At 43.7% G+C, this 13939-nt stretch overlaps 1 protein-coding gene across 4 annotated transcripts; it reads left to right on the forward strand.

The window, feature by feature from the left end:
* Window positions 1-134: 134 nt before the first annotated feature.
* Window positions 135-13384, forward strand: GSDME (gasdermin E). Of its 4 annotated transcripts, XM_043463380.1 has the most exons (5): window positions 135-357; window positions 6061-6137; window positions 8101-8183; window positions 8282-8511; window positions 13173-13384. In XM_043463380.1, exons 4-5 carry the CDS (start codon window positions 8301-8303, stop codon window positions 13367-13369), a joined length of 408 nt encoding a protein of 135 aa, XP_043319315.1. In that variant the 5' UTR covers window positions 135-357; window positions 6061-6137; window positions 8101-8183; window positions 8282-8300; the 3' UTR covers window positions 13370-13384. The 4 variants fall into 4 exon arrangements, with proteins under 4 accessions (XP_043319315.1, XP_043319313.1, XP_043319314.1 ...); XM_043463378.1 differs by lacking the exon at window positions 8101-8183; XM_043463379.1 differs by lacking the exon at window positions 6061-6137.
* The last annotated feature ends 555 nt before the right edge of the window (window positions 13385-13939 follow it).

A 13939-nucleotide genomic window follows, 5' to 3' on the forward strand; every position in this document is an offset into this window, starting at 1 on the left:
GGGCGTGTTCCTGTAGGGTGGTGGACTGGCTGTACTTTTAATTGGAATAGTTAGGGACAGTTTTCTGATAAGGAGGTGGGGTAACTCAGGATATGCCCAGAGCGTATGGGAGCCCAAGGGGAAGCCCCGCGTCTCTCCACGCCCTGCTGAGGGCAGCCCCAGGACTCAGCGCTCTCCAGTGCCAGTTCTGGAGCTCACTCCTCCCGCCGCCGCGCCGGGCTCCAAGGGGCGGGGACCGAGCAAAGGTCCCGCCGCCCGCCCTCTTCCCTCGCGATCCCCCGCCCCGACTCGGCCCGGCCCGGCCCGGCCCGAGGGCTCCTCCGACTCAACAGGCGCGGGTCGCGAGGCAGCTGGGAGGTAAGTCCGGGTGTCTGGGCTCGGCTCTGTTCGGGGTCCGGCCTTGACCTTGGGGAGCCGAGCCCGCGCGGCCCTTTCTCTCTGGATCACCCCCCGGTGTGCCCCTTAGTCCTAAGGGGGACGAATGGGTGGGCTGCCCACAGCTGGATCGCCGGCCCCATGGCGTCCCCCTCTCCCCCGTTTCCCGCCCCCGTCCTCCCACCCCACCCCTTTCCCATCCCATCCCCTGTCCTCTTCTCCTCCACTCCATTGCTACTTCCTTCTCTGGCTGTTGCTAGGGCAGCGGGTACCCACTGCCCCCCTTCTTTGCGCCCCCTCCCCATTCCTTCTTTGTGTTCCGGTTTCTCCTGGCTAGGCTCTAGACGGCCGCGCGCGGGAGCGCGTGTGTGCGGGGAAGGAAGGCGGGGGCCGGCGTGGAATTCACTCTCCGGCCTGGACCGAGTCCCCATCTCTAGCGTCGGGGATCCTGGGCCCCGAGCTGGAGGAGGAGGAGGAGGCCCGCCGCCACCACCCACGCCCCGCCCCGCCTTGGTAGTTCTCGGCCTTGATGGGATGACATCACCGCGCTCACGGGGCCTCCACGTGCGGACCCCGGACGCTTCCAGTCTGCACCTGACCAAGAGAGACCAGAGGGCGCTTTAGAACTGCGTGGGTTGTAGCGGGTTCGGAAAAACCCTCTCACTGAGATTCTACTCCGTTCAGAGGACTAGTGAGAAGGAAGGATGTGTTAGGATCGATGGATGCCTTTGAGAGGCAAATAGACAATCTAGTTGGAGTGGAATGAAAAGTGCTGCGGGGTCAGAGAGAATAGCTGAATAAGTGTAGAGTAAATTAATTGTTTTCTAAAGCCACCACCAATGAGCTCTTCTCGTAAACGAAAACAGCTGGGAAAAAATGAGGCCAGACAATTATATCTGAGAAATACCGCCCAAGCCCTCAGCAGCTCCTTAGGGTTTCCAGAAGTGCTTTTGTTTTCGTTCTTTTTGAACCCGCAAGGGGAACCAATGGGTTCTTCTTTACTTAATCAGTCTCCTGTTATTTATTCCACTTCCCCCAAACCTTTGCTGCCTCACCCTCCTTTTACAAGCTCATGCCTGCCCTGTGACCACCATTTGTTTTTTTATTTCAGATTTTTATTTTAGAAAGAAATGATAAGAGTTCCTTGTCTTTAATTTGCCTTACTAGACAAATGAAGACACTGGGCAATAAGCATTGGAAGATACAGGAATGACACCTCTGTTTAAAGTTAACAGACTCAATTTCACTTTGTTGTTTAGAAAACTAAAAACAATTCAAAATGTGTTGAAGTTGTTAGGAGACAATAGTACTAACAGCAGTGTCTTGTTTTCCTAGATAGTGAGGAAATAGCATGTTTTATAGCCATGGTTTTTGCTTCCACCATAACTGAAGTTTACCCTTTTGAGCACATTTTCTCACTCTACAAAATGAATCATATGTAGTTCAAACTAAAAAAAAAAAAAAAACCTGATTAGGGTGTCAGCAGAGCAGGTGGTCCAGGACTCAGGCTTGGGAGACAGGTGGACCTCAGTTGGAATCTGGGCTCAGCACTAATTCTCTATTTGAGGTTCAGTGCCTTCTAGTCAAAGACCTCTGGTAACAGCAGGTGGAGTTGAAGGGGTTGGGTCGTTACTTGCTGAATGGGGGAGGCTTTGCTCCATGGGCAGCCCTGGGTTTCTCCATAACTGGGTATCAGAAAGGAGTTATAGGATTTGGGCTTCTAGGCGATGTGGGGGAGAGTTTAAGGAAATAGGACTTTGCTCTGGTATGGATGCCGCCAGAAAGTGGGGGAAATTCTCTGGAGTATCCTCATAAATCATGTCTGAAAGGAGTGAGGCTAAAACTGCTGTTGGCTGAAAACCACAGTTATGAGTCAGGGTTGGTGGGGGTAGTGGGAGTGTTTGGTCATTTTTGTGGTTTGCACAGTGTTCACATTTTGACTGTGGTCAGATAAGACTATGAAAGGTCTTGTTTAGTTCTTGATTTATCATGACCACCAAGTGGCGTGGCCTGATGTTGATGTCCTGTGACATTGTTCGTGCCGGCCAGGAGAATGCCGGGCCAGTGCCGGCAATCCCAGGGCTAGCTGATGGTACCAAGCCAGTTCCTGGATGTCAGGGTTGCTGCTTTTTTTCTCGTGTCCTTGAGCAAATAACATCTTTGAACTTTAGTTTCCACTTCTGTAAAATGCAGACAATACCTCCCGAGCGTTGTCATGGAGATTCAATGAGGAAATATGTAGAAAGGAGTTAGCCAGTACCTGGCACATAGCAGGTACGCAGCCAGTACCTGGCACTCAGCATATAGTTACCCCCTCTTTATTTAGTGGATGTTGAGGCTTCTTCCTTAGAACTATTCAAGCAGAAGCCCAATGATCAACTGGAGCTGCTCCAGAGAAGAATCCTGAATTGGGAAGAGGTAGGATTTTTGCAACTCAAAGATGTGATCATTCCATCACACTGAATCAGTCTTGAGGATGGTCATGAGCGATTGTAGCATCTTCTAATGCCGTCACCACCTTGGCAACTATTTTTAAGATCCTTTGGTCCCAGTTGGCCATGTGCTCTTCTGACTTTGTGTCATTGTCTTGCTTTTTTGGTCTCTTCCTTTAAAGCCCCTTGTCCAGGAGTCTGAGCTGAGCTTTCATGTCGTCACTGCCTTGACTTTGACTCTCTGAATTCTAATCTGATTCAAGCTGGGGAGCCACAGAGGCTGATGAGATGTTTGCTAATGGAATTCTTCAGACCCAAGCAGGCTCTTTGGTACAGCTGTAAAGTGCGGTGGAGTTTTAGGCCATAAGCATTTTGAGCTTGACCTCTAGGGAGGCCATTTTTGTCGTCTTTTGGATTGGAGCATTCTGGAAATTTGAATCTGACATCTGACTTTTAGTTGAGGCATTATTGTGCTTGTCTGTGTCAGGCAGCTTGAGTTCTAGATCTTTTAGTGGACTCTGGGCGTATTATTTAATCTTTCCAGGCAGGACAGTTATTTAGTTGTTTGAGAATCAGACAGCAATTTATTGGCTCCCAATTCTACATGATAAACTGTATCGTGTTAAATTTTTTGCTTATATCTTCGCTCATCTCTCTATTTATTGAAAGCTTCTAGGAATAAAGAAAAAGCAATATAAAATAGGCTAAGGACACAAACAGTTAAGAAAAAGATATATAAAAAGTCTGCGAACAAAAGATGCTTAAATTCATTTATATTAAAATGTGTGTTAATTGCTTAGTTGGGTCCAACTCTGCGACCCCATGGACTATAGCTGGCCAGATTCCTCTGTCTGTGGAATTCTCCAGGCAAGAATATTGGAGTGGGTTATCATTCCCTTCTCCAGAGGATCTTCCCGACCCAGGGATCGAACCTGGGTTTCCTGAATTGCAGGCAGATTCTTTACTATCTGAGCCACCAGGGAAGCCTCTTAAATTATATTTATATTAAAATAACATGACTTAAAACTATACTGAGATACTATTTCTCACCTATGACTAACAAAAATACAAAAGATTGATAACCTACTTTTGTTGCTGAGACTGATAGTTTCATACCTTGTTAGTGAAACTAAAAAATGGTACAACCTATAAATTATCGATGCATTTACCCATTGGTCTAGCAATTCTTCTCCTTGAAATCCCCCTTCAGATACTCTTGCCCAGTGGCCCCCAACCTTTTTGGCACCAGGGACCAATTTTGTGGAAGATAATTTTTCCACGGCCCAGGGGTGGGAGCATGGTTTCCTGATGATTCAAGTGCAATACATTTATTGTCCACTTTATTTTTAATGTAGTGCTGCTACTGATCTAACAGGAGGTACCAGTTCATGGCCTAGAGGTTGGGGAACCCTTTTCTTGCCCATGTAGAAAGGGGACATACATTCAGTATTTAGTATGACATTTTATAGTAATAAAAATTTAGAAGTAACCGAAGTGATCAGCAATATGGGACAGGTTAAATAAGCAATGGTACATCCATGGGAAGGGGTGTTATGGAATTGTATTATGCAGAGGGTACTCACCATGGAGAGATCTCTAGCATATATTGCCACATGACAGAAAGCAAGATGCAGAACAGTGTGTACATTCCTTTTATATTTGTATAAAGAAACATGAAGGTGATATACCTGGAGGGGAGGGGGTGAAAAGGTAGATGGGACCTGGATAGGGATGGGATTTCTCAGTGTGTATCTTTTCCCATAGTTCAGATTCTCAAGCCATGTAAATGTATTGTGTATTCAAATATAGTAATTAAAAAAAAAACCCAAACCCTCTAACTTCAGCTTCACAAGGAAAATATTCTCAGTTCCTTGATAGAATAAATCTGAGTCTAATAAAAACCTCTGAAGCAGTAGTCACTTCCGTTAACTCTTCTTCAAACAACCTACCTTGTCAAGAGGCTATGTTTGATGCTAGATTGAAAAAAAATTAAAAATTAATTTAGGAGTTCCCCTTCTTTATCCTCTAATCCCTTTGGGGAGGACTGGTGTCATTATTAAGACTTTGCTGCCTATAGCAGATGGGTTTTGTTACTATTTTTTTTTTTAATAGCAAGCCTGATATAGGTTCTTTAGAGACCTATTTAATCTGAAGTCAAGGTAGTGAACTCCCTTCCCGGTTGCCCCAGGAAAGAATGGAAACCATAAAAATGAAGATCCTGACACCCCTGGAGAACTGAGGCAGGTTCTGCTGCTGCTCTTCTCTTGGGGCAAAGCAGGGTGAAATTCCCCAGGTGACTGAAAGTCAGCGTTAGTCGCTCAGTCATGTCCGACTCTTGGCAACCCCATAGAGGCGTAGCCTGCCAGGCTCCTCTGTCCGTGGAATTCTCCATTGGAGACTTCTAGTGTTCGACCCAGAGATCAAACGCAGGTCTCCTGCATTGCAGGCAGATTCTTTACTGTCTAAGGCACCAGGGAAGTCAGGTCATTGAGGAGACTGTATTTTGTTAAATATTCTTTCCTTGTGTTTGACAAAATAAACGTTGTGTCTTATCCTAGATACGCTGTCAGTGGTAGTATTGCCTTACTGTCCCCACCAATCTGCTTCTTCCCAGATCCCTCTCTTGATAACTGGCATCTCCATCTCATCAGCCAAGCCAGGCCCGCGCTGTCTGCAGGCCATGTTGGGGAGTCTCCTGTCTTTCATCAGAAACCTCACATCCAGCCAGAGTTCTGGGGAAACCACCAAACCAGCATCTTTTCCGCCCTTACGGCACTGATGTAGTTCAGCATCCTCCTGTGTTATCTATCTCTAACCTTGGTCCCTTCCAGCTGATCTCCTATTTCATTTCCAGAAGATCTAAGTGATCACTCTGATCATACTGCTCCCTATATAACCCCTCTAATGGCTTCTGCTGCCCTGGCCCTCAGGAGGGGAGGCACAGGCCTTCAGGACCAAGACTGAGTCTTTCTCATCCTTATCTTTTGCCCCTCCCCACTCTAGAACCTGGCAGTCCACTGCAGGAACCGATCCCAGAGCTGGCAGAGCAACTCTAGGTCTGTCAAAGAAGTGGTGATGGGCATAGTTACGCTAACCCATGTCTCTTGATCATTACGACCTTGCTGGTCCCAAATCTCAGAAAATCTTCTCCACCTGTCCACCACTTCCTGCAAGTGCTGAGCCTTTATAATTGCTTGTCTGCTAGAGGCTCCTCTCACTACTCCGTTGCTGACCTAGACTCATTTCTACCTAGCCCACAAAATGCAGCTGTGATGCTGTCTGCTTCAGGACAACTTCTGCAACACTGTGTTTCTCTGCAGCTTGATCTGGGTGAGTTTTTCTTGGTTCATTCCTTGAAGTAATCTGTGCCAATATCTAGCATACAGCTTAGCTGTTTATTTCTCCATCTGGTCACCAAACTAGTAGCTCATTAAGGGGAGAGGCTGCCTTTTGTGTCTGTATCCTGAGTGCTTAAACACAGTACCTGGGTATAGTACATACTTAAGAATAATTAATGACTGATTCAATAAATATTTTGATAAGTGAGCAGGGTTAGATGGCTATAAAATAAGATAAGGTACTTTAGAGAAGAACTGGTGATAGTAAAACAATTTTTAATGTTCTCGAGAAGATCCGTGGTAAAGAAGGTGGGTTGAACTATTAATAATTAAATATTCAAGATTATCTCAGCTCTTAAATTCTATAATTGTGTTTTTTTTTTCATTTATTTTTATTAGTTGGAGGCTAATTACTTTACAGTATTGTAGTGGTTTTTGCCGAACGTTGACATGAATCAGCCATGGATTTACATAGGTTCCCCATACCGATCCCCTCTCCTGCCTCCCTCCCCACCCAATCCCTCTGGGTCTTCCCAGTGTACCAGCCCTGAGCACTTGTCTCATGCATCCAACCTGGGCTCGTGTATAATTGTGTTTTCTATGTGATTTCCAGATACCAGGGTACAAGTATAAATAAAACACAGTTCTTGTGCACTACACATTTTAACCTTTCTTGTCCATTAGACATTTTAACCTTTGTGGATAGTTATTTCAATTTGTGTGTTTTGGGGCTAATAATGGTCATGTATGTGTGCACATGTATATGTATTTTGCATATGTACAGCTATTGTGAATTGTTTATAACCTTTGTCCATGTGTCTACTACCGTTTTTTAACCCTTGATGTACTTTGCAAAAGTTTTTTTATATGTTAAGTATTCTAGTTTTTTGTATTATAAGCATTTTCTCAGTTTGCTATTTATCTTTCTAAAGGTGTTTCTCATCCTACAATTGTACAAATATTTGTCTTTTTACTTTTATGGTTTCACTTTTCCTTAAAAACCCACTAGTCCACTGAGAATTTGCTCTTGTGTGTGGTATGAGATGGGTCTTCCCAGGTGGTGCTGGTTGGTAAAGAACCTACCTGCTAACACAGGAGATGTAAGAGACTTGGGTTCGATCCCTGAGTTTGGAAGATCCCCTGGAGGAGGAAATGGCAACCCACTTCAGTATTCTTGCATGGAGAATCCCATGGACAGAGAAGCCTGGCGGGCTACAGTCTGGGAGGTCACAGAGTCGGATGTGACCGAAGTGACTTAGCATGCATGCATGGCATGAGATAGGGATCTGAATTTTTTTTTTCCAGATGTTTAGCCAGTTGTTCTAACAGTTTATTGAAAAGCGTTTACATCTTCCAATGAATATAGTACATTTATATCTTCCAATGTGTCTTTTTTTCCCCTCCAGCTGAAGAGTAGCTGGGCTTTGCATTTCTGGGTTTAAAAGTAATAGCTAGTCACTTTATATTTATGGACAAGGGAAATCACACAATGTAGAGAAAAAGCACATTTGACCCTTCAAAGAAGTAGTCATAAGTAAGATGCAAATTTGGGTAGTCAGTATGCTGTTCAACAGATACTCCCAGGTCTCTGCCTTCCAAATACTTGGTATTTCGTGACCATTATGTTTGGCTGAGGCCATGTGCCTAGTTCTTACAAATTGTGAGTGAATGGGATATGTGTCAGTTTTGGGCCAGAGCATTTAATTCCTGATGTGAGACTTTTCTAGAACCTTATTTCCTGTTGGCTGATGACTGATGATGTTCAAGAGGGTGGCTGCCCCTTTAGCCTGAATCCCTGAATGACTGCAAGGAGCAATGCCTCCTGTACTGGATGTGTAGTGTGAGCACGAAATATACCTTTCTGATGATAAGCCACTGTGATTTGGAGGTGTAACCTAGCCTATCCTGCATTATACTCATATCCTCTTTCAGTATTTCAATTTTTTATTTTTTAGACATCAACTGAACTCAAGCTAGAGGCTTCTCTAAGGAGAAGATATTCTTTCATGAATACTGATTGATACTAGCAAGAAATAAGGTGATTTCAGGAAACATCATGAAATAATAACTTCCTATATATATACATATATATATATATATATATATATATATATATATATTTTCTTTTTTTTTCAGGTAACTTGTAGTTCTCAAAATGTTTGCCAAAGCAACACGGAATTTTCTTAAGGAAGTTGATGCTGGAGGTAACCTGATTGCAGTATCAAACTTGAATGACTCAGATAAATTGCAACTTCTAAGTCTGGTGACCAAAAAAAAGAGATACTGGTGCTGGCAGAGACCCAAGTACCAGTTTTTATCTGTCACTCTTGGAGATGTACTCACAGAAGATCAGTTTCTGAGTCCAGGTATGTTTCTTTGGTTATATTTACAATTAGTTCCAGATGAGGAGATGATTCTTCTTTTAGACACATGTTGTCTTATTGTTGTTGTTGTTTAGTCACTCAGTCGTGTCTGACTCTTTGTAACTCCACGGACTGTAGCCCACCAGGCTCCTCTGTCCGTGGGATTCTCCAGACAAGAATACTGGAGTGGGTTGTCATTTCCTTCTCTAGGGGATCTTCCCCACCCAGGGATCAAACCCACGTCTCCTGCATTGCAGGCAGATTCTTTACCAATGAGCCACTGGGGAAGCCACATGTTGTCTTGAGTGATTATAAAGCCATACCTTATAATCAGTTCTCCTGATTCTTTGCTTACTGTTTTAAAGACATATCTGTTCTGTTTTCTTTTTCTTTTTTATTTTATTCTATTTTATTTTTGGCTGCGCTGGGTGTTTTTTGCAGTGCATGGGCTTCTCACTGCAGTGGCTTCTCTTGTTGCAGAGCATGGGCTCTAGGGTGTACAAGCTTTAGTAGTTGTGGTGTACAGGCTTAATTGCTCTGGGGTGTGTGGAATCTTCTCAGACCAGGAATAAAACACGTGTCTTCTGTTTTGGCAGGCAGATTCCTACCCATTGTTCTTTCTACCAGAGGAGTTCCAATATTGCAGATTTTGGTATAAAAGTACAACATGCCCACTTGTAGATGTTGTGGCTCCTCCGTATAAGTGGACTGAGGTTCTACTGCTCCCAATTTGGTGTAATATTGAGGTTGATGATGCCCCATATCCATCAGGAGAGTGTGAAAGATTTTATTACTCACATAATGAAGCTTTTCTGGGGAGAACATGGTAGATTCCCAAGGCTGGTCCAAAAATAACTAGAGAGAGGGGGAAAAAGATGGGATTAGTTGTTCTAGTGAATAGGAGGTATGGTGGGGGCTCTGTGTGGGCGGGGCTTGCAAGGTTTCAGTTTCCTGCTGGTGCCAATGGAGAGAGTACCTGAAGTTTCTTACCCGATTGCCCAGATGTGTAACAGAAAGGAAAGGAGATAGTGAGCTTGAAACGTCAAACATCAAAAATACTCCTCATTATTATAGAGAAGTATTTATAAAATATAGAAAGGCAAGAAAACAAGTCAACAAAAATTCCTCCATCAAGTGTTAATTTCCATTATATTATATCTTTTTTATCTCTGCATCTAATTTTTGAAAAATAACATTGGGAACACACTACATGTAATTTTAATATACTCCTCATTTATTTTTTATTTAGCCTTATATGTTTAGATTTCTTAGTATGGTTTAAATATTTCTTAGTACTGTTTTCAATAAGCAGTGTGTATGTATCCTAATTTGCTTAACCAGTCCAATTTAGTGCTTTGTATATAGGGCTGCAATGAATATTTTTGTTGTTGTTTTTCCTTTAAACAATTGTTTTAGCATAGATTCTTTTTTTATTAACATTTTTGTTTTTCTTTAGATATAGTTGATTTACAATATTCTTTTAGTTTCAGGTGTATAGCATAAAAAAGATTCAAAATTTTTATGAATTATATTCCATTTATAGTTATTATAAAATATTGGCTATATTCCCTGTGCTATATAATATATTGTTGTAGCTTATTTATTTTATACATAGCAGTTTGTACTTCTTAATTCTCTACCCTCATCTTACCCTTCCCTGCTTTTCTCTCTGCTCTGGTAACCATTAGTTTGTATCTGTGAATCTGTTTCTTTTTTATTATATTCACTGTTTGTTTTATTTTTTAGATTCCATCTATAAGTGATAACATACAGTATTTGTCTTTCTCTGATTTATTTAACTTGGCAAAATACCCTCCAACTCCACCCATGTTGTTGCAAATGGCAAAATTTCTTTTTTTTTTTTATGGTTGAGTTTTATTCCATTGTGTATGTATGTGTGTGTACATATATGTATATATACGCCACATATTCCTTATATATTCTTCTATTGATGGACACCTATGTTGCTTCCATATCTTGGCAATTGTAAATAATGCTACTGTGAACATTGGGTAGCACAATTCTTAAATATACAATTACTGGACCAGAAGTTGGGAGCTTTTCAAAGACTTTTGGTACTCATTCCCTATACAACTTTATGAAATATAGTGATGTATAAAAGTACCATCAGCTCTTAATTACTGGGCTAAATGATGTTCAAGTCTTCTTTTAGCTTTAAAGTTCTTTAATTTTGTAATTGTATTTCTCTTTAAAGGGTAAAAGTGACAGAGGAGATAATTTGAGTTGACAAATAATCTCTAAACTTCCTTCCAGCCCAGCATTCTAGTCAGTGCTTTCTTCAGCCAGGCCCATTATCAGAGCTGTCAAGCAATGGGCAAGTGAATTGATTAATGATTTATGTCATGTTTTCCCCCTGGATATTGGGTAGAACATTTATTGAATGGTATAACAACTAGCTATGAGGAAAGGCAAGAGAAAAAAAAAATCACAGAGCAGCCCACGAACCGCTGAGTAATTGGAATTCACCACTCTGTGCTGCTGGCCTCTTCGTGGTGTCCAGAGAGCTCCTGTTAGATGGTCAGGCCAGTGGCAGTCCCTGAGATGAGCAAGTCCCACGTATGTTCATCAGCTGAGGCCGGAGCTCACCCCCGTGTCTGTGTCCTGTGGGTGTTAGAGCTGTGATGAGAGGTGCCCTCTTCTTTGTCTGCTGAGCAGGTTCGAAATGCCTCACCTTTGTCATCCTTGCCCCTGGCAACAACGCAGGAGTGTTGTGTTGTGTTCCGGGATGTGGAGGTTAGAGGATAGTGACTTGATTGTCCCAGTGACAGCCTGTTGGCTTCCTCACTTTTCCCTTCCACCTGCAGCAGTGGATGACTCAGTGTGGACATGTGCATAGATGACATCTATTTCAGAACGTGTCTGTGTCTCGCATGGCAGTTTGGAATATACAGACAGTCCTGATTATCCCTGGCTGCTGTGGGGTCCAGTCCTGGGGTCAGAGTTTCCAGGAGTGGTAATAAGCCTCATGGGGACCAGAACTGGGAGCTGAAGGTAGAGTTTCTATCTGTATAGCACTTTGTACAACCCAGGACTGTCCTGTTTATTGGGAAACATTGTGGCTCTGGCCTAAACCCAGTGGATAGATTGAGCACTTGCTGTGTGCCAGGCTCTGTATTACATGGTTTAGAGACATCAGCTTCCAGCAGAATCCATCAGGTAGGAATTATTAATCATCTCCAGTTTGCATATGACAAACCTGAGGTTCAGGGAGATGGATGATACCCAGGTCTCCCAACTGGGAACATTAGAGTAGTGATCAAATCTTGAGCCCGTAACAGGTGCTCTATGCTGCTTTCCAAATCAATTCCCAGAATGTTTGTCTTCTCAAGATGTAAATAGGAAAAGCCTTTGATTTGGGGGCAGTTTCATAAACTTCTTATTTTTGGTAGAGATAATCATTTACTTTGTAAATTTCACAGATAATGAGTGGTGATTAAGTCTCATTAACCCTGGCTGAGTAATGGGTTTTCTTGACCGGAGTGATAGAAGTATAGGTGTTGGGGGTGGTGACTGGATTTAAAGAAGCCTTTCAGACTCCCAGTAGACTTGAATCCATTATGAAGTATCACCAGGAGTCCAGGAGAGCCTTGGGTCTGGGAAATGAAAAGGGCCAGTGTCAGGTTCTTAGAGACTCTCAGTGTAGCCTTCCTTGAATGATGGTGACTGAGACTATTTTTATGGTAGTATTTGGCTCAATTAAAAATGAGAACAGGAGACATATAGAGGCATGAGAAGGCTAAGATCCTCAGATATGTGTAACTTGGTGTTCAGATTTTTAAAAAAAAGGCAGATCCTAAAGGCAGACTGATAGCAGTCACCTGATATGACCTGATGAGGAACATGGCAATCCCTAGGGGAGCTAATTGAAGCTGGGACACCAGCTGGGTGGTGGCATCATTCTTTATTGTCTGGGAAGCAGAGAAGGAAGAATGGAGAGTCTGGAGCTTGCGTACTCCAGGATGGAAGCCCAGAGGAAGGGCATGCTCACTGACTTTATCAGGAACACAGAGATAAGGAACTGCTTGATACGGTATCGGATGACTGGGTAGAGGTCAGATATAAACAGCTAAATATGGGGAGAACTGTTTGAATGGAGATGGTAATGAAAGCCAGGGGAGTGTTCTTCAAGGCCACCACGGGGAAGGGAAGATGCCTAGGGACAAGTTCAGGAGGCTGCTCTGCCAGATACTGGGTCAGGCAGGCCACGCCCTGGCTGGGTGGGTGAGCAGAGTGCCAGGCTGCTGTTTTCTTTCTGCTTAGGTGTCATCCTCATCCAGTCCCTTCATCCTCAAAGCACATATTTAAGACATCCTATTTATTTACCTGGATAGCAGTTAAACAGATGTTTACTTTAAAATTATTCGTGGAACTCTAAAAATACTTTTGGTGCACATATCTGTATGTGTGTATATTGGACTTGAAAGATGAAAAAACAAAAAAGTACTCAGTAGGGTCCCTGGCCACCGGCACACCTCACACTCTCGTCAGCATCCAGGTTCTTTTGTCCCGACAGCGCGGCCGCCGGCTCTCCGTTTTGAGTGCAGACCTCGTGTTTCCCACGGGTTTCTGCAGGATTGGAAAGCTAGGTGACCTGAGGCGCAGAGTTGGCCGCTTTGTCATCATGCATGTCTTATTCACTGCAGTGGTCGTGGAGTCGGACTTTGTGAAGTACGAGGGCAAGTTTGAAAACCACGTGAGTGGGACCCTGGAGACAGCCCTGGGGAAGGTCAAGCTGAATGTTGGCGGCAAAGGCCTCGTGGAGAGCCAGTCCTCCTTTGGAACCCTGAGGAAGCAGGAGGTGGACTTGCAGCAGCTCATCGGAGATGCCCTGGAGAGGTAATGGGAATTCTGCTCGGCATTTTGACTTTGATGCGCCTCTTGTCTAAATTTTTAGAAAGTTATTTATTGACTTTTGACTGTGCTGGATCTTCGTTGCTGTGCATGGGCTTTTTCCAGTTGCGGTGAGTGGGGGCTACTCTCTAGTTGCAGCGTGCTGGGTTCTCCTTGTGGTGGCTTCTCTTGTTGTGGAACACGAGCACTAGGTGTATCGGCTCAGTAGTTGTGGAGCATGGGCTTAGTTGCCCTGTGACCGATGGAATCTTCCTGGACCAGAGAACAAACCCACGCCCCCTGCATTGGCAGGCATATTCTTAACCACTGGACCACCAGGGAAGTCCCATGTCTCTCATTTATAGGTCCTTCCGTGGGGACTTCCCGGGTGGTCCAGTGGTTAAGACTCTAGGCATCCAATGCAGGGCGGGTAGGGGAACTAAGATCCCATATGCTGTGTGGCCAAAAAAAAGGTCATTTGTATCAGCAAACATTACTGAATGCCCATTGCTGAAATGTGATGATCAGTTCATCTGTTACTCTGGCATTTCACTGTTCTTAGCCTGAGCAGGGACACTTG

This window comes from Cervus canadensis, chromosome 3 (assembly GCF_019320065.1).
Source record: "Cervus canadensis isolate Bull #8, Minnesota chromosome 3, ASM1932006v1, whole genome shotgun sequence".
Taxonomy (NCBI): domain Eukaryota; kingdom Metazoa; phylum Chordata; class Mammalia; order Artiodactyla; family Cervidae; genus Cervus; species Cervus canadensis.

Bases quoted from the DNA above. Each gene is read 5' to 3' on its own strand.
- GSDME (XM_043463380.1), top strand. From the start codon at position 8,301: ATGTTTGCCAAAGCAACACGGAATTTTCTTAAGGAAGTTGATGCTGGA. The intron at 8,512-13,172 runs GTATGTTTCTTT...TATTCACTGCAG, and splicing joins AGATCAGTTTCTGAGTCCAG to TGGTCGTGGAGTCGGACTTT.